Raw genomic sequence first — 20,077 nt, 5'->3', positions numbered from 1 at the left:
CTGGATTCAGGGGCTTTGTGAGCCCGGGCCACACCCTTCTTTTCTGTAGGCCTGGCCACCTCCAGAAAACGGACCCCAGATCCCCTGTGGAATCTTCAGAGGAAGAAACCTCCTTGATCCTAAACTCAGGGCTAGTCTGTGCTTTAAGTTTTTAGTTTTTTTTTTTTTTAAGTCCCTGCAAGCGCTGCATCCCAGCAGTGGCTTTCTCCTCTCCCCCACACTTTAGGCCGTTTACTCTCCCCACCCAAAATAAGAGTCCTTGGGGTTTCTCTGGGGCCCAGGAACTGGACAAAATTCAGATCTGCTCAAATTGTTCTCATCTTTCTAACACGATGCTGGCTCCTGAGAGAGTCACCCACTCCATGTCCCAAGAGTGAAGAGGCAGCGGTTTTCACCAACACAGCTCTTCACTATCCAGAGTGTGAAGGGTGGCCCAGCAGGGTGCTGCACAGGGACTGGACCAGCCTCTCAGAAACCACCTCCAACCCCCACCCCCTAGAAATGGCTCCAGGAACCCAGGAGGTTGGCTGGCGAGTCAGAAGTCTCTTCAACCTTTACAACCCAGAAGCAGCTGCCCAGATGTTCTAAGAAGGTGAAGCAGGACCGTCCCAGGGACTGCGGCTTACAGTGCCGACTTGGGTTTTCTCAGCCAACGGAAAATGGCATCCTGTCGGAATGTCTGTAAATCGTTCCAGCATTTCCAGAGAAATTCATCTGAGGGCTGGAAATGAGCACCCCCAGTTCGAGGACTTCCACAGACACACTCCAAAAGCACAGAGAGACAGATGGCTGACTCTCGATGGGTCAGACTCATCTTAAAAGACTGTCTAGCTCCCAAGGGTCACCTTGAGCCTGCAGCAGGGACAAGTCTGCGTTAATGCCCACCCACTCGGGCAGGAAGGCTGCGTGAGGCCTGAAGATCTTCAGAAACTCTGAGTCGGGCAGGGTGAAGTTGGCAAGGTAGACAGTGTCTCCACCAGCCAAGTAGGCAGCCCAGAAGCCAAATGTGCCAACAGTCATGATGGTGTGGTTACACTGTGTCAGCAACGCAAAGTCCTTCCCCGGGGTTCTCTCCTGTCCATTGCCAGCGAAGACCACATCGCCGCGGGATGTGTCAATGTTTTCCAGGCACCATTTCATACCATTGCTGGTCACCACAAAGATAGGGTCTTTGTGCCGGGCCCGGAACCAGTCCATCGCTTGCCGGAGGTAAGCTCGGTCGCCCACCACCCCCTTCCAGCGATTGGGCATTACCTTCAGATAGTCTCCACGACGCACATGGACACCCACAAAGGTGTGAGGGCGGATGCCCGAGGGGCCAAGGCGGAGCCCACTCAGCAGGTTCTGGGCATCTTCTCTTAGGTGGTCATGCAAGGTGAACTCCCTGCGGATCTGTTCCCGGAGATGGTGGAAAAATGTCCAAGAGCAAGGGTAGCCAGAAAGCTTGAGAAACGGTTCCTCCAGGCGGGAATATTCCTCTGACATCCAGTCGTGCAGGACTAAGTGCCGCCAAGGGGTGAGGCTGTCCACCTCGGGGTCTAGCACTGGCAGGGAGATGCGGAACACAGGCGCCAGGGTGGCGTGCATCTCAGGCTGGATGAAGGCTCGGCGACCATTGAGCTGGGCCAGGGCCAGCAGTGTGGCGTACTGCCCCATCTGATTCCCAAACCTACCTCCTGGGGAGATAGTCCAAGTCCCAGAGAGTGGGAGAAATGGCCCGGGGCAGGAAGGCGGGGAGGCATTGGGCGTCTGCAATGACTCGGAGAGGCACACCATGGCCACGGGGGATTTCAGCAGCTCATAGTCTGGACACAGGATAGAGAGAGCTAGATCGTTTTGGAAGAAGTTTGCTCCGTGCAGGTGGAAAAGGAAGGAGCCAACAGAGAGCGCACACACCAGCAGGAAGGCCAGGCAGAGCTGTCTCCGGCTGGGAGTCCACATGGCTGAGGGAGGAAAGGTGAGTTGGAAAGGTGATTTGGAAGGCACTCAATGTGAACCTCAGAGGCTGGGACTCCTCGGGCTCTGGGAGCTAAAGTGAGCGACCCCTCCCTGGCTCTTAGGGCAGAAGTTGGGAGCCTAACTCCAGGGTGGCGAAGCTTTTGAGTGTCAGGGGATGAGGTCAGGGAGCTATGCAAATGAGTGTTGACAAGAAGGGCCTGCTGGGACGGGACGCACCTCCGTGTGTAAGGGACACATTCTGCCTCCCGGGCAGGGGTTGGGGACCAGAGGCACCCCAGCTTAGGAGGAGGGAACCTTAGAGCTGCGAAAGCAAGCCCTCCTGGCTGTTGTATAACGTTTCCTGTGAAACTGGAATAAGCATCTATTTATCCCACATAAGGGATACACCAGTTACATCCTAGAGAAACGATTCGACCCAAGTCTAACTGGCTTAATGAACCAATGAATTTATTGGGGTGGGGGGGTCACTTACAAAAGCTCGTGTGACTCCAAGGCGGCTACATAGCTGACAACCCCACTGCAGGTGCAGGTGAGAGCTGTGCAAAATCTCTATCTTGGGAGGAGCGCTGCGGGTCTTAACTTTCTGTGAACTAGTTTAGGTGAGTTCCTAAGACGCTTGCTCTGCCAGGAGGGAAGGGGGGTTCTTAATGGGGAGAACTTTGGGGTGGCTTCCATGTTTTCAGGGTGAGGGTTAGAGGGGCCTGGCTACCCTTGTGATCTCTGGGAGTCTGGCAGGCCCAGTGCCGACTAACCTGAGCTCCTTGCTGGTGGCACAAACGAATTCTTTTAGCTTGAGCTTCCAGTCCCAAAATGTAGCTTTCATCGGCCGCGCTTGGAGGTCAGGAGCCCCGGTTCGGCTCCGTGGCCCTCCGCTCCAGGCTTCCTTCCTGAAACCGACAGAGAAGGCTGGGGATTCAGAGATCCTTAGGGAGAGAGAGAGAGAAAGAGAGCCGGGCAGGGTTCTAAGGTGCTCAGCCTCCGCCTCCGGGCCGGGCAGGTAACAGGAGGCGGAGCCGCATCCTACCTGGCGCCTCGCCCTCTCTTCTGCCCAGGTGATTAAGGAGCTGCACCGTCTCCTTGGCCCAGGTGGTTGAGGCAACTGCGCCTCTGTCCCTTTCTCTGCGTTCTCTGCCTCCACGATGGGCAGCCCAGTTGGTCCCTAGAAGAAGCTCCTTCATCTCTGCGTGGACGCGGGGACTAGCACCCGAGCTGCAAGGCTGGACCCGGGAGCTCGGGTCCTGTGCTCATTTTTCTTCCCCGGACTTCCCGTCCGCTCCCCCTGGATGCTGTGGGAGCAGCCATGCCTCAGGGGAGCAAGGCCTGGCCACCCGCTCACTCCTCCAACCCCTCCCGTCGGCCGCCGCACCCTCCCAGGAGGATGGAGAACCTGTTTGCCAGCTGCCGCAGACCAGGCGCAAGCCTCTGCCTGTTGGGGCCTACTCAGTCACACACCCCCACAGTCCGAGCCCCAAGTCCCTCTTTTGGGGTGATCCTAAAGTCTGGGGTCCAGCTGTTACTTTCTAGACTGGAAAAAAAAGTAACTTTTCCTGACCAGAAGGAGGCAGAAAGTATTGTCTAATATTCTTTCTGGAACAGGCCTCTAGTGTGGCTGGGGACAAAGGTCTTAGCTCTCCTGATGTCCTGAGCGCTTTAATTGTACAGAGCCCGGCCTGCAGCCTTGCCTGTATCGGGGCGGCATGGACACCTTACAAAGACTCAGGAATTGCACATGATTGTCCCAAGATTAGGTTGTTTCTCCATGCTCAGGAGGCCTGGGCCCCTCTCAGACCTAAAGGTCCATTGTCCAGCCTCCTGCCACTGATGCTCCCTCGGGCCTAGGAGTCAGTGCCTAACCTCCTCCCTCAGCCCACGGGTCCCTGCTCAGGCTCTCTCCTTCAGATCCGGGAATTAGCCCCAGCATGCCTTTGACTGCAAGAAACCGTCCAGCTCTCCCCCTCACAGAGCCTGATCCTACCCATCCCCCAGGGCGTCTGGGGAGCACCTGTGCAGGACACTTTCTGGTGAAAGAAGTCCTAGGATTGCATCAGGGAGGACAGACAGCAGCTGAGCACAGGGTCTGATCGCTAAGCAGTGCTTGGTGAGGGTGGCCTGTGGCCAGCTGGGAGACATCCACCTGCCCAGGACTCCTCTTTCACATGGCTGATGCGGCTTTCCTGGTGACTAAAGAAAGCCCCAGACCCTTGAACCTTAAAATTCAAATAGGGTGGACTACAAGGCTCAGTTGTGTACACGGAAAGTCTGAGGCCCAGGCTTCCTCCTTTGTACCCAGGAGCCAGACCCCCAGCCTCCTCCCTCAGACCCAAGAGCACAGACCCCAGCCTCCTCCCTCAGACCCAGGAGCGCAGACCCCAGCCTCCTCCCTCAGACCCAGGAGTACAGACCCCAGCCTCCTCCCTCAGACCCAGGAGCGCAGACCCCAGCCTCCTCCCTCAGACCCAAGAGCACAGACCCCAGCCTCCTCCCTCAGACCCAGGAGCGCAGACCCCAGCCACCTCCCTCAGACCCAGGAGCGCAGACCCCAGCCTCCTCCCTCAGACCCAGGAGCGCAGACCCCAGCCTCCTCCCTCAGACCCAGGAGCGCAGACCCCAGCCTCCTCCCTCAGACCCAGGAGCGCAGACCCCAGCCTCCTCCCTCAGACCCAGGAGCGCAGACCCCAGCCTCCTCCCTCGGACCCAGGAGCGCAGACCCCAGCCTCCTCCCTCAGACCCAGGAGCGCAGACCCCAGCCACCTCCCTCAGACTCAGGAGCCAGACCCCCAGCCTCCTCCCTCAGACCCAGGAGCGCAGACCCCAGCCTCCTCCCTCAGACCCAGGAGCGCAGACCCCAGCCTCCTCCCTCAGACCCAGGAGCGCAGACCCCAGCCTCCTCCCTCAGACCCAGGAGCGCAGACCCCAGCCTCCTCCCTCAGACCCAAGAGCACAGACCCCAGCCTCCTCCCTCAGACCCAGGAGCGCAGACCCCAGCCTCCTCCCTCAGACCCAGGAGCGCAGACCCCAGCCTCCTCCCTCAGACCCAGGAGCGCAGACCCCAGCCTCCTCCCTCAGACCCAGGAGCGCAGACCCCAGCCTCCTCCCTCAGACCCAGGAGCGCAGACCCCAGCCTCCTCCCTCAGACCCAGGAGCGCAGACCCCAGCCTCCTCCCTCAGACCCAGGAGCGCAGACCCCAGCCACCTCCCTCAGACCCAGGAGTGCAGACCCCCTAGCCTCCTCCCTCAGACCCAGGAGCGCAGACCCCAGCCTCCTCCCTCAGATCCAGGAGCGCAGACCCCAGCCTCCTCCCTCAGACCCAGGAGCACAGACCCCAGCCTCTTCCCTCAGACCCAGGAGCGCAGACCCCAGCCTCCTCCCTCAGACCCAGGAGTGCAGACCCCCCAGCCTCCTCCCTCAGACCCAGGAGCGCAGACCCCAGCCACCTCCCTCAGACTCAGGAGCCAGACCCCCAGCCTCCTCCCTCAGACCCAGGAGCGCAGACCCCAGCCTCCTCCCTCGGACCCAGGAGCGCAGACCCCAGCCTCCTCCCTCAGACCCAGGAGCGCAGACCCCAGCCACCTCCCTCAGACCCAGGAGCGCAGACCCCAGCCTCCTCCCTCAGACCCAGGAGCGCAGACCCCAGCCACCTCCCTCAGACCCAGGAGTGCAGACCCCAAAACTCTTCCCCCAAACCCAGGGGTCCGTGCCCAGCCCTTTCCCCTCAGACCCCTATTTGAAAGACCACCCCCTCTCCATTGCATCATCCATCCATCCAGGCTGCCCTGGCCACGGTGGAATTCAGGTTCCTGCCAAGTGTGTCAAATATCACGCGTCAGGCGTGGGGAGGGCACATGGGCGGGCTTGTCTGGGTATAAATCCTGGTATTTCTGCATTCGCTAGACAGCCTTAGTGTCTGGTCAGCTGAGGATTCAACTCCAGAGAAACGGGCATTCCCTTTGCCTGAGCCATTGGTTGAAGCCGAGGCTGCTCTGAAGCCAGCCCCAGACAACTCCACTCCTCAGCCGGCTGCCAAGGGCTCTCCGTAAAGGAGTGCAGGGGGATTAATGGACTGGATGAAATCTAGAGTTGGGGCCCTGGGACCGAGGGTCCCTCTGCTGGCTGTCCTCCTGTGGGCGCTCTGCCAGGCACACCCCATCCCTGACTCCAGCCCCCTCCTCCAGTTTGGGAGTCAAGTCCGGCAGATGCACCTCTACACAGATGACGACCAGGACACCGAAGCCCACCTGGAGATCAAGGAGGATGGGACCGTGGTAGGCACCACACACCGCAGCCCGGAAAGTGAGTGTGGGGACAGAGCCTCACGGAGGTGAGGGGACTAGGGACCTGGGTCCTCCCTGGTGTGGACAGACCCTGAGCATCTTCGTTTTGCCCCACAGGTCTCCTGGAGCTCAAAGCCTTGAAACCAGGGGTCATTCAAATCCTGGGTGTCAAAACCTCTAGGTTTCTTTGCCAACAGCGAGATGGAACGCTGTACGGATCGGTGAGTGTCTTTCTGAGGGCCTCTCTCAGAGTGTACGTTAGTGCATACCCGCTCAGCGGTGGGCCTGCTGTCCATATTTGCAAAAGGAGAAAACTGAGACCCAGACAGGTCACCACTGGCTTCACATCCTGACGTATGTGTAGGACAGAGTGGCCCCCGAAGAGGCCAAGTGTCAGGACTGTAACCCCTGTACCTGACCGTGTGCGCTCCCACAGGCTCGGCTCCTGCTGACAGTGGGGGGCACTCTGGTACCCTTGACCAGTCACTGGAGGTGGCAGGCAGAATGCCAGCCTAGGCAGAGAAAAGTTGAGGGAGGAGGCTGAGCCTGAACCTGCAGTTGTCGGCAGGTAGCTGGGGCCAGAACTCTAGGTTTGAGAGGAGCTGGTCCCGGTCTGGACCCCTTGTCTGACGTAGGAGGCTGGACCTGAGTCTGAAGGAGGAGTTTGGGGCCGGACCCTCGGGTCGGGGTGTGGCACACGGAAATGCGCCGTGCGTTTCTGACTCTGCTCTCTCCGGGCTCTCTCCTGTAGCTTCACTTCGATCCTGAGGCCTGCAGCTTCAGAGAGCTGCTCCTTGAGGACGGTTACAATGTGTACCAGTCTGAAGCCCGTGGCCTGCCCCTGCGTCTGCCCCAGAGGGACTCCCCAAACCAGGGTCCAGCATCCTGGGGACCCGTGCGCTTCCTGCCCGTGCTAGGCAGCCTCCAAGAGCCCCAAGAGCCACCGGGATTCCTGGCCCCAGAACCCCCAGACGTAGGCTCCTCTGATCCTCTGAGCATGGTGGAGCCTTTGGCCGGCCGAAGCCCCAGCTATGCTTCCTGAACCTTCCTGACTCTACGGGTGTTTCTTCTTGGGGTTCCTCTTATTTATTATGGGTATTTATCTTATTTATTTATTTTAACTGTTTTTTCTTACTTGGCATAATAAAGTCTGAAAGGAAAACAAAATGTGTGTTTGGGAAAAAGTGAAACCGCACGCCTGTAATCCCAGCACTCGGGGAGGCAGAGGCAGGTGGGTCGCTGTGAGTTCGAGGCCCGCCTGGCCTACAAAGCGAGTCCAGGATAGTCAAGGCTAACACAGAGAAACCCTGGTTCAGAAAACAACAAAACGAAACAAAAGCAAAAGCAAAAACAGAAAAGATCTGAAACATATTTCCTGTGTTTCCTTGAACCCAAGATGCTCTCTTGAGATGCCATTCTCCGTTGGGTACCACCTTTGGCTCTCAGAAGGCGTTCTTGGCACCACAGCCTGTGTTGGTCTTTCAGAAGAGTGTTCACTTCTTGTTTGTTTGTTTTTCAAAACAGGGTTTCAAAATCGGGCCTGTATGACTTTCTTTTCGCTTTCATTTTATTTATTTATCTATTTATTTGAGACAGGTTCTTACTATGTAGCCTTCGCTGACCTGTAACTTACTATGTGGACCAGGCTGGCCTCAAACTTACACTGATCCACCTGCCTCTGCCTCCCAAGAGCCGGGATTAGTGGTGTTCACCACCGCATCTGACTCCTATTTCTGGATAAAGTCACATCCACAGTAGCTGAGATCGGTGTTGGGTCTCAAACCTGGGACAAGCAGCTGAGGTGCCTATTGGACAGATCAAAGCCGACCTGGCCACCAGGTACTCCCAGAAACCCTTACTTCCTCCCTGTTACAGGGCCCTCCTGAATGGCATGCCCCGCCCCCTACCCTGGACTCTCCAGCCAGGAGGCTGGGCTGCTTTTCCTGATATAGTCAGGCTGGTTTTTTTGTTTGTTTGTTTTGTTTTGTTTTTTGTTTTGTTTTGTTTTATTTTTGGTAAGATTTCTTTGTGTATACAGTGTTCTGCCTACATGTACACATGCCGGCCAGAAGAGGGCACCAGATCACTTTATAGATGGCTGTGAGCCACCATGTGGTTGCTGGGAATTGAACTCAGGACCTCTGGAAGAGCAGTCAGTGTTCTTAACCTCTGAGCCATCTCTCCAGCCCTAGTCCAACCATTTTTGTTACTGCTCTCTCAGTACTTTTGGCCTCCTGGGTGTTGTACCTGCCTCTCCTCTTCCCCCTCCCCCTCCCTCCCCTCCGTCCCCCTCTGAGATTGGAACTACGGCCTTGTTCCTGCTAGGTAAAAGCTAAATCACTGCACTGCACCCCCAGCCTCTCCCTGGGGGATTCTAGGCAGGGCCTCTACCACCAGGCCAAGCACTGAGCTCTTTACTGAGGAACTCCAGGCAAGGCCTCTGTTCGGTCACACCTCAGCTTTCTGCTTTTGCTTTTTATTTTGAGACAGAATCTCACCATGCTCGCCTGGAGCTTGTGGTCCCCCTGCTTCCACCTCCCCAGTGCGTGGGCCACCAGGGTGTGCTCTACAGCAGTCCTGATGGAGCACATATGATGTCATAAAGACAGAGACACACAGACAAAATGACAATGCCATGGAAGACAGTCGGTGCCAGCCAGCCCTGTGGCGCATGATGCCTGGCGCACTGAGAAGCAAGGGTATGCATTCTCACCCAGAGTGCGGTGGTGTACCCAGTACAACCCAATAGCTGTAGCGTATAAATAGTTCTTTATATCATAGGACTGTTAAACTCTATCCTGGCAGATTTTCTCGACGTTGTGATTAAATACATTTCGTATGGCTGGGCACGCTGATGCATGAGTGTGATCCCAGAACTCAGGAAGTAGAGACGGCTGGAACTCTGTGTGTGAGGGTAGCCTGAAGGCGCAGCCACATAGTGCTACATAGTGGGATCTGTAACAAAGGAAAAGAGGAGGAGGAGGAGGGGGAGGAGGGGGAGGAGGAGGAGGGGGAGGAGGGGGAGGAGGGGGAGGAGGGGAAGGAGGGGGAGGAGGAGGGGGGAGAGAGGGAGAAGGAGGGGAAGGAGAAGACAAAAGGAAGGAGAAGGGGAAAGAGAAGGAGGAGAGGGAGAAGGAAGGGGGAGGAGGAGGACAAGAGGGAGGAGGAGGGGGAGGAGGGGGAGGAGGGGGAGCAGGAGGGAAGAAAAGTAATAAAAAGAAACAAAAGAAAGAAAAAACAAAATAGCAACAACAACAAAAACACTTCACATAAAATTCCCCATGTTAACCTTAAGTAGCTAGCACATTCATATTTTGTGTAATCTCTTTGTTTATTTGTTTTGAGGCAGGTTCTCAATAAGTAGTCCAGATGCTGCAGCCTCCTGGGTACTGGGGTTACAACTGTGAACCCCTAAACGGGGCAGACACATATCCCATCTTCAGCACGTTTTTGTCTCTTTTGATTTTGTTCTTTGAGGCAGAATCTTGTCAAATAGCTGACGCTGGCCTTGAACTCAGCGAAATCCTCCTGCCTCGGGACTTTAGAGTGCTAAGGTTACAGACATGTGCTACCACTGAAGGCAAGGACTGGCCTTTTTGGAAAAAGGACACTGTCTGCAGTGTGCTGTTATCTCAATCCCTTTCCTGTAAACTCTGAGCCAGTTTTCCCAATACTGTTTGTTGGAAAGACTGTGGTGAGACTTTTTCATGTCCAACTTACTGTTTTGTGTGTAGATGAGAAAAAAAAAAGCCATGACGATTTGGGATTTTGTTAATGATCAATTAATTTTTAAAGAATTAACTTTTCTGTCAACAGTCCACTGCCAAACTTCCACAACTAAAAATAGCAGTCCAAGACTTTCACAACTTTTATTTTTTTCAAATATTTGACCATTGTAAGTGTAATCAGGAGACCCATGGGCTGGCTCAGCGGACAGTGCTCACCTAGCAAGCACCAAGTACCCTCAGCACAGCTTAAGCTGGGAGCAGTTGCTTCTGGAAGGTAAAGGCCAGGCAAGGGGACATCACTGTCACTGTCTGCTGTGTCATTCAGGGCCAGCCTGAGGAAGGGAGTGGTGTGTTCTTTCTCAGTGTAAAGGTCAGAGGACACCTTGGGGGAGTCAGTTTCCTCCTCCTCCTGTGACCAGACTCGGGTTGTCAGGCTTGGCACAGCACCTAGTTCCACTGAGCCCTACCGCTAGCCCTGGGCATCTCTTACTCTTTGTCTTTGAACAGTTTGTTTCATCTTTATTTATATGTGTGTGTGTGTGCCTATGTGGTTTTGTATACAACTGTGCCTCTGAGGCCAGAAAAAGGTGTGAGATCTCCTGAAGACAGAGTTACAGGTGACTGTGAGCCCTCGACTCTGGTGCCGGGACCTGGACTCACCCTCCTGTTGGGGATGATAAGCCATATGACCAGTGTTCAGCCATCTTGTCCAAGTCTGCACCTTTAAGTCTCTGTCTTTCCCAGAGCTTACCTTTCACCAGAAACTAGCTGACCCTGTTGTGAGTCAGCAGCCAAAGACAGATAGGGATATAGCCACAGTGTGGGAATTGAACTCAGGACCTCTGGAGGAGCAGACAGTGCTCTTAACTGCTGAGCCATCTCTCCAGCCCTGCCTGCCTTTTTTCCTTTCCTTCCTTCCTTCCTTTTTCCCCTTCTTTCCTCTCTCTCTCTCTCTCTCTCTCTCTCTCTTTCTTTCTTTCTTTCTTTTTTTTTTTTTTTTGATATTTTGAAGCAGGGACTCACGCAGCCCAGGCTAGCCTTGAACCTGCTATAGAGCTGAGGATAGCCTTGAATTCCAGATCCCCCTGTGCCCACCTTCCAAATGCTGGGCTAGATTAGAGATGAGCATCACACTAGCCAGGTTTCTATAGTGCTGGGGAAGGAGCCGAGGCTTCATGCATGATAGACAAATGCTCTACCAACTACACTGCATCCATAGGACAAAAGAAACCATGCAGAGCTCCATGACCCTCCCACCAGCTGTGGACAGGAGAAGAGGGCACCCTCAGCAGACTTGGAATCTACTACACTTTGGTCTTCGCTCCCTGGGCCCTCAAAACAGCCCAGGGGATGCAGGGCCTGTTGACAGGGTTCCCTGGGTCTCTGAGGCACTGCGCAATTAGAGGACCACAAAGATTTGCCTTTCAGATATGCTCAGTTTATTCGCACAAACATCCCTCACGATATAACACGCATGTCGATTGTATTGCATCATATCAGAGCTGCCTTGTGGCCTGTTCCTTACATATCAGGGTGAGTTGTTTATGGTTGGATCCTTTCAGACATGCCTAGAGGCTGAGGCAAAAGCATCCGGAGTTGGAGGTCAGCCTAGGCAACTTCTCAAGACCAAGCAAGCAAGGAAAGAGAAAGCCAACCAGCTACCACAAGCTACATGCCATTTTGTGCTTGTTAGCACTTACTGCTGTGTTCTGGATCTGTCTTTAATACTGATTTAGTAAGTTTTTTTTTTTAGTTTTGCAAATCACAACTAGATACACCTGTTTCCTTTTTATTTCTTCTACCTGATCTGTTTCCACCTCTTGTTCTGCCACAGAATACTATAATGAATAAACATAAAATATTTACTGTGGCGGGGCTGTGTTGGCACAAGCCTTAAATCCCAGCTCTTGAGAGGCAACGGCAAGTAGATCTCTGAGTTCGAGGCCAGCCTGGTCTACAGAGTGAGTTCCAGGACAGCCAGGACTACACAGAGAAACACTTGTCTTGAAAAACCAAAAAGTAAGCTGGGTGTGGTGGTGCACGCCTGTAATCCCAGCACTCAGGAGGCAGAATCAGGCAGATATCTGTGAGTTTGAGGCCAGCCTGGTCTACAAAGAGAGTTCTAGAACAGCCAAGACTACTGGAGAACCCCTGTCTTGAAAAACCAAAACCAAAACAAAAAACAAACAAACAAAATAAATACAATAAAACAGACAAACTAACAAAAAAATTTAAAAAGTAATTACTAGGCCAGGTATGGTGGCGCACACCTTTAATCCCAGCACTGGGAGGCAAAGGCCAGCGAATCGATGTGAGTTCGAGGCCAGCCTGGTCTACCAAGTGAGTCCAGGACAGCCAAGGCTACAGAGAGAAACCCTGTCTCAAAGGGAAAAAAAATCCTGTCAGTTTAATCTTTCCTGCAATCCAAGCATTCATTTGCACAGAAAGCATATTACTAGATTTGAGATCTTTACCTATCTGATAAACTGACAATGGCATCGAATGCATTTCTGTCTATAAGTTAGGGTGCCTATTTATTCACAGATATAGAAAACATCTGGGGCTGGGGTGGGTTTCCTCAGAAGTAGAGCCTCTGCCTAGAGTACCCACCCCAAGTGAAAGGCTGGGACCATTGGTCGATAGTAGGGGGTTTGTCTAACATGGTTAAGGCCTTGGTTTCCAATCATAAAAAACAAAACTACCTGTATAAATGTTGTAGTGGCTTGGACAAGAAATGTTCCCCATAGGATCCTGTGTTTGAACACTTGGCTCCTAGTTGGTGGCCCTGTTGAGGGAGGGTGCCTCTGGGAAGTAGAGCATTCCTGTGTGTCCCTGAGCGCAGACTTTAGGACTTCACACCTCTTCCTATTTCCTATGTAAAGCCTGTGTAACCCCGTTTCTGAAAAGGAAACTCCATTTTTCAGCAACGTCTGACTAACTCCACTGTGTTAAAGGGCTACCAGACTCCATTGTGTGACAAAAGACCTCAAACTCTAGCCTAGAAGGAAAGCCCTGGATGAGGTCAACCTAAGAGCCAATGTTTATGTTCTAAGGGAAAAAAATGTTTATACCTCCAGCTCTGGGTAAAAAGCCCCTGCACCAGACTACTTCAACTATAAAACAAACCTGACCTTAACATTCCTTAGGTGCTCACCTAGCAACAGCCAATCAGCTCGCTTTGGGAAAGCACCCAGAGCCCAAATATACTTTCTGCTGGTCAAACTGACCTCAAATGGTCTGGCACATAACAACCACCAATCAGGGACAGACATGTCTGTCTGTTCAAATGTCGTCCAGTCATATACTGTAAAACCCATGTCTTTGTCTAAAACCTATTTTTAAAAACCACACGCTTGGAGCTCTCACTCCCAATTCTCTATGCTGGGAAGGGAGGGAGTCCCTGCCCGGGCTTGAATAAACAACTCTCATGCACTTGCATCGGAAGTAGCTCCTGAGTGGCCTTTGGGGAATCTCACAATCTGGGCATAACATTTGGGGGCTCGTCCGGGATCCCTAAGCGCCCCCTCCCCAAGACCCCCACCTGGAGGGTCCAAACCAGCTAGTAAAAAACTGTGTCTTTGTGTTTGTCTGTGTGCCTATGAAGGCCAGGGCCTGTTTCTGGTAGAACGGGCATTGACCTAAGCGGGTACGCTGGTGGGTTGTCGTTCTAGGGTACCAGAAGATATTCCAGACCCCAATCTGAAGGGGACGGAGTTCCCTAGTCTGAAGTAGATTAGGGGATTGGACGCCACCCCCACTCTGAAGAAGCAAAGTGGGCTACTTCCAAGGGTGTGGCGTGAGCCACCGCGGCTTGGCCTCTGGTTTTGCTTCCATTGGCCAGAAGGACTGAACATTTCTGTATCTGTGTTGTTCATCCTTGTTGTCCTTCTATGTCTCTCTGTAGTCTGTTACCTGACCGAGATGCTGGGACAGACTGTGACAACCCCCCCCCCCTTTTTCCCTCAATGACGGACAATTTTAAGGAAATTTATTTAGTTGATTAAGTGTTGTTTTATGTTTTATATTCTGGGCAGAATCTAAACTGCTACTAATCTACCAGTGAGCTAAAATTAACTACTCTAAACCTCACAGCCTACTACATCCCAATCACTCGACAATCTCTTCCTCCTCTCCACCAACTGTCCACTCCCAACTGTCCACTCCCAACTGTCCACTCCAGCTCCTCCTCCTCTCCTGGAAGCCCCGCCTTCCACTTCCTGTCCTTCTGCCCAGCCGATTAGCTAAACAGCACTTTATTGACAGCTGCTACATCCACTCAAGGCATTCCTCCACATTCTCTGTGTAGCTCTGGCTGGCCTTGAACTCAGAGATTCCCTCTCCTCTGCCTCCCAAGTGCTGGGATTAAAGGCGTGCACATCACACCCATCGCACACTGACTTTATTAACCAGAGCAATTTATACACATCTCAGGCATGGGAAACAAAGCAGAAGGTCACTCTCAAAACATGATGCTGACATTCACACAGGAAAAATGATGTGATCTCAAGAACCTATGTCTTCCTTCCTTGGGTCAAGGACCAATCCACCCTCAACCTAGAGGCCACAGTGTTGTTGAAATATTACCAATAGGGCCTAATAGTTGTTTATTATTAGGCCTATAGTTATTGTTACATCAGTATAATCCGCTAGCAATCAATCAAGACACAGATATCTGTTTTTTTGTTTTTTGTTTTTTTGGTTTTTTTTAAGACAGGGTTTCTCTGTGTAGCCTTGGCTGTCCTGGACTCGCTTTGTAGACCAGGCTGGCCTCGAACTCACAGCGATCCGCCTGCCTCTGCCTCCCGAGTGCTGGGATTAAAGGCGTGCGCCACCACGCCCGGCATATCTGTTATATTTTAAAATAGCCTTAGTTAACCTGGGGCACGGCAGATATCAATCCTGTAAACTACTTCCCGTAGTGGAGCAGGTGTCCCATATCTGCCCCAATCCCACGCCATCTGTTTCTAATAATGTCTATCAACCTACCTGCCATCCATAATCCCAAATACTTGTTAATGTTCTTCATCTGGGCCAAATCTCCATCCATGCTGGCCATGTGCTTCTCTTCCATCTAACCCATGGCAGCCTTCTTCTCTTCCCTTCTCCTGGGGTCTCCTTGTTCGGTCTCTCCTTCCCACCGTTCTCTGTGCCCCAAGCCTGGGAGCCTTAGCTACACCTATCTCATTTGCCCTGCCCAGGTGATGAACTTTTATTGGTCAAAAGGTGGGTCACTGAGACAGCAAGCAGTAGTTAGCATCAAAATATATCAGACCATCCTCCAGCAGCACAGTGTACTTTATCCAAGAGTCAGAGACCTTGACTGTATACTTGGTAGAATATCTTGTATATCACAGTCTCAGCCATTCATACAATTTGTACGCCAGAGCAGAGAGCACAAGAGCCGTCGCTAACAACGGGAGCCTTTGTATATGGCTCCCGACAGGTTGCTTTGTTTTTTGGTGTTTTTCATTTTTGTTTTGTTTTGTTTTGTTTTTCAAGACAGGGTTTCTCTGTGTAGCCCTGGATGTCCTGGACTCCCTTTGTAGACCAGGCTGGCCTGGAACTCACAGACGTCCACCCACCTCAGCCTCCCAAGCTCTGGGATTAAAGGTGAGTGCCACCACATCCAGCTCCTACAGGTTGTTTTAGGTACTAGTATTTTATCACAGAAACAGAAAGTTAATACAGATATTGTGCATATATAATTTATCATACATGTAGACTTCCCTAGGGCCTTGACACAGTCATATAATGTTCAGACACACAATGCTCAGAGCCTCACTCTAGTGTCAAGTGACATACAGGGTATACATAAATCCAAAAACAACCAACATATCTCACATGCTTTGGTGATGTGCAGTTTCAAGTTATCTGGCCTTCACATTTCTGTTATTTGCTGAGGGGAAAAGAGGAACTTGCCACAAAAAAAAAAAAAAAAAAAAAAAAAAGCATGGGCCGGTGCCACCAAATCTTGTGACAAAAATCAAACTTGACTGAGAGGAATGGACACAGGCAAATTGCTGAGTCACAAAATAAGCAGAATGTTGGCAATTTTGTAGCCAAAGAATGTGGCCATGAGGGAACATCAACATTGCACACACAGGCAGGCAGTGGTGTGCTCGTGTTTAATTCCAGAACTTGGGAAGCAGAGACGGGTGGATCTCTGTAAGTTCAAGGCTAGTCTGGTCTACAGAGTGAGTTCCAGGAAAGCCAAGGCTACACGGTGAAACCCTGCCTCAAAAAACCAAAAAAGAAAAGGATTGTGTGGCACTCTGCTTTTTAAGGTTGAAGTCTGGTGTCTCCAGGTAGCCAACTGAGCTCCATCTACTACAGTGGACTCTCCTCTTCTAGCTCATGGGCCTCGCCCTAATGTACTCTAGCCATTCTGGAGAGAGATGGGACCTTTGATCTCAAGATCCGTCTACTCTCATCGGGAAGCAAGCAGCAACTGAACCAAATCACTAATCACGGAACTCAGGCTGCCCTCCGGGCGATGAACCACACACACACACACACACACACACACACACACACACACACACATACACATACACACAAACACACACACATACACACAAACACACACACACATACACACATACACACAAACACACACACATACACACAAACACACACACATACACACAAACACACACACACACACATACACACACACACATACACACAAACACACACACACAAACACACACACACAAACACACACACACATACACACACACAAACACACACACACATACACACAAACACACATACACACAAACACACACACACACAAACACACAAACACACACACACATACACACAAACACACACACACATACACACAAACACACACACATACACACAAACACACACACACACAAACACACACACACACACACAAACACACACACACTAAAATAGCATAGTGGAACGTGGCGGCATATAACATTCCTAATTCTAGCACTCTAGACAGGAGTCCTGGAAACTCAGGAGACAGGAGGATAGCTAATTTGAAGCCAACATAGGATTCACAGAAACAATGGGCCAGTGACCCGGCACGGTTAGTAAACCACGTGTGAAAGTCTGCTGCCCACAATTTGGGACCCAGGGAAGCTGAGAACTAACTCCATAAAGTTGTCTTTGTCCTCCACATTGGTTCCATAGTGCACAAACTTATTTTTTGTCTTTGTTTTGTTTTGTTTTGAAACAGAATCTCATCTGGAGTTTACTATGTAGACTGGGATGGCCTCAGACTCAGAGACATCCGCCTGCTTGGCTCTTCTTCTTCCGGCTGGGACTAAAGGTGCTCACCACCATGCCCAGCCCTTGCATCAGCTTTTTAATTCCACTCTGGAGGGCTCATGAGACATCCTCCTTTTCACCAGACACTGTGGCGCACGCCTTTAATCCCAGCACTCTGGGAAGCAGAGGCAGGAAGATCCCTGTGAGTTCGAGGCCAGCCTGGTCTACAAAGCAAGTTTGGGACAGCCAACACTACACAGAGAAAACCCTGTCTCAGGAGAGGGGAAAAAAAGCCCCTTTTTGAAGTTCCTGGATCTCCCTGCTTTCATTTCAAGATGACATTTTTTGTTGTGTTTTTCTTTTTTGTTAATGATTTTATTTAATTTTTGTTTTATTTTATGTGCACAGGTGTTTTGCCTACACATATGTCTGTGTAAGAGGGCCAGAGCCCCTGGAACTGGAGTTACAGACAATTGTGAGCTGCCATGTGGGTGCAGGTCCTCTGGAAAAGCAGCCATTGCTCTTAACTGCTAAACCATCTTTTCAGGACACGGTTTCTCTGCGTAGCCCTGGCTGTCCCGGAACTTGCTCTGTTCCAGGCTGGCCTCGAACTCAGAGATCCAGCTGCCCCTGCCTCCCTGAGTGCTGGATTAAAGGTGTGTGCCAGCCTCACCTGGATTCCATACGGAAGATTATTGCTACAATGAGGATTGTTAAGCCAACAGCTCTGAGGAGTTCCATGCTGATGAGGTTAACTGAGGTGCGAGGAATCACGCTAACAATGGGCAGCACCATCCTCTGTCCCTGGTCCCGAACCAGACAAAAAGGAGAAAGCCAGCTGAGCATCCATTACTCTCCGCTCCTGACGGCCCACGTGGCGAGCAGCTGCTTCTGTCTCCTGCTTCTGTGACCTCTCTGCACCAATCCACACAGGCTGGCCTGGGACCTATTAGATAGCTGAGAATGACCTTGAACCTTTGACCTTTGCCCCAGGCCCTCAGTGCCCTGCTTTCAGGCATATGCTGTCACATCAGGTTAGGGCGGTGCTGGAGTTGGACCCAGGACTCCATGCACGCGAGGCAAGCGCTATACCAGACCGGGCCACACGTCTGTACTCAAAACATTGCTTTTACCACAGTGTCAACACGGAAGCTTACTGGGTCGCCAGCTGTGACACACACTCTTGAGGGACACTCCCCAGCCTCTGGACCCCCAGTGGTGTCCCCAGAGCTGTACAGTGAAGAGTGGAGGGAACCATTAGAGACTGGTGGGGCGTCCGTGTCTGTGCGCGCTGCGGAGAGGTTGCCTTTGTGCTATTCAAATGCTGGCGCCTGTACCAGCAGAGAGCTGAGTATTTAGTATTGTTATTTTTATGAAGCATCACCTAAATCACTGTTTTGGTTTTTTTTTTTTAATTAATTTCTTTATTTTTTATTTTTTCTTAATTTTTATTTTATGTGCCTTGGTGTTTTGCCTGTATGCATGTCTTGTGAAGGTGTCAGATCTTCGAGTTACAGGCAGTCGTGAGCTGCCATGTGGGTTCTGGGAATTGAACTCAGGTCCTCTGGAAGAGCCATCAGTGCTCTTAACCGCTGAGCCATCTCTCCAGCCCCTGTTTTGAGTTTTTTGTTTTGTTTTGTTTTTGTTTTCAGAGACAGGGTTTCTTTGTGTAGCCTTGGCTGTCCTGGACTTACTTTGTATACACCAGGCTGGCCATGAACTCACAGCGATCTGCCTGCCTCTGCCTCCCGAGTGCCAGGATTAAAGGCGTGCTCCACTCTGCAGGGCCCTAAATCACTGTTTTGTGATTGGTTTAGTAAAGAGCTGAAGGGCCAATAGCTAAGCAGAAGAGAATAGGCAGGGCTTCCGGACAGAGAAAGGAAGTCTTCTCTTCCGGTCCCCCCCCACCCCCCCACCCCCCCCACCCCCCCACCCCCCCCACCCCCGCCTTAGTCCCTATATGGGCTTATCCCATTAGGCTAGGCTGCTTTCTTGCCCTCTTGGTCAGTGGCTCGTCTCTTGCTCTCCCTCGCCGTCTTGTCTTTGCTCTCATGGTCCAGTTTAGTCTGCAGGCCAGGTGAGAAACCAAACAGAAACAATTTACCTGTCAAACTAATGGGAGATCGAAACAGGAAAAAATCTACTTTTATAGGTTAAGAGTTCTGCTCGCAGTTAAGACAGTTAAGAATAAGTACCTGGGCCTGGAGAGATGGCTCAGGGGTTAGGAGCGCTGACTGCTCTTCCAGAGGTCCTGAGTTCAATTCCCAGCAACTGCATGGTGGCTCACAACCATCTATGATGAGATCTGGCGCCCTCTTCTGGCCTGCAGGTGTACATGCAGACAGAGTACTGTATAGAAGATAAGATAGATAGATAGATAGATAGATAGATAGATAGATAGATAATAAATAAATAAAATAACATTCTCTAGTTTCATTTCTCTTGCTGTTCTACAACACCCTGACACAATTAACTCAGAGGAGAAAGGATCGTTCAGCTAACAACGCCAAGTCACAAGCCGCCTTTGTGGAGAAGTCAGGACAGGAACTCGGATAGCTGGGCTCGTCAAGAGCAGAGAGGAACCAATGGATGCGTGCTCTCTTTCTGCTTAGCTCAACTTCCACAGTTTGGGGGCCCCCTGCCTAGAGAATGGTGCCCCCCCCCCCCCGCCCGCAGGCTGCGTGCTTCCCACATCAGTTAACTGAGACTTTGCCCCTCACAGAGCAACCGAATACGTCCGTGGCTGAGATTCTGCCCTGGTGAGTCTGGGCTGTGTCAGGCTGTGAAAGTTAATCATCAAGCAATTCCTGTTTACCCTTTGTTGTTGAGATACTGGGAACCGAAACCCAGGGCTTCTAACATGCTATCTGAAT

General features: G+C 51.8%; 2 protein-coding genes across 2 annotated transcripts; one reads left to right on the top strand and one right to left on the bottom strand.

Moving 5' to 3' along the window:
- Nucleotides 1–148: 148 nt before the first annotated feature.
- FUT1 (fucosyltransferase 1 (H blood group)) lies at nucleotides 149–1,941 on the bottom strand (the record flags this gene model as incomplete). The annotated part of the gene is made up of 1 exon (XM_084765230.1): nucleotides 149–1,941. One exon carries the CDS (start codon nucleotides 1,939–1,941, stop codon nucleotides 811–813), a length of 1,131 nt encoding a protein of 376 aa, XP_084621356.1. The 3' UTR covers nucleotides 149–810.
- FGF21 (fibroblast growth factor 21) lies at nucleotides 1,842–7,355 on the top strand. The gene is made up of 4 exons (XM_084765239.1): nucleotides 1,842–1,957; nucleotides 5,852–6,250; nucleotides 6,349–6,452; nucleotides 6,983–7,355. Exons 2-4 carry the CDS (start codon nucleotides 6,016–6,018, stop codon nucleotides 7,271–7,273), a joined length of 630 nt encoding a protein of 209 aa, XP_084621365.1. The 5' UTR covers nucleotides 1,842–1,957; nucleotides 5,852–6,015; the 3' UTR covers nucleotides 7,274–7,355.
- Nucleotides 7,356–20,077: the final 12,722 nt, after the last annotated feature.

Source organism: Acomys minous, assembly GCF_964271855.1.
Source record: "Acomys minous genome assembly, chromosome: 2".
Lineage (NCBI taxonomy): Eukaryota > Metazoa > Chordata > Mammalia > Rodentia > Muridae > Acomys > Acomys minous.
Note: the sequence above shows the minus strand (reverse complement) of the source record. Positions and strands in the feature narration are given on the sequence as shown.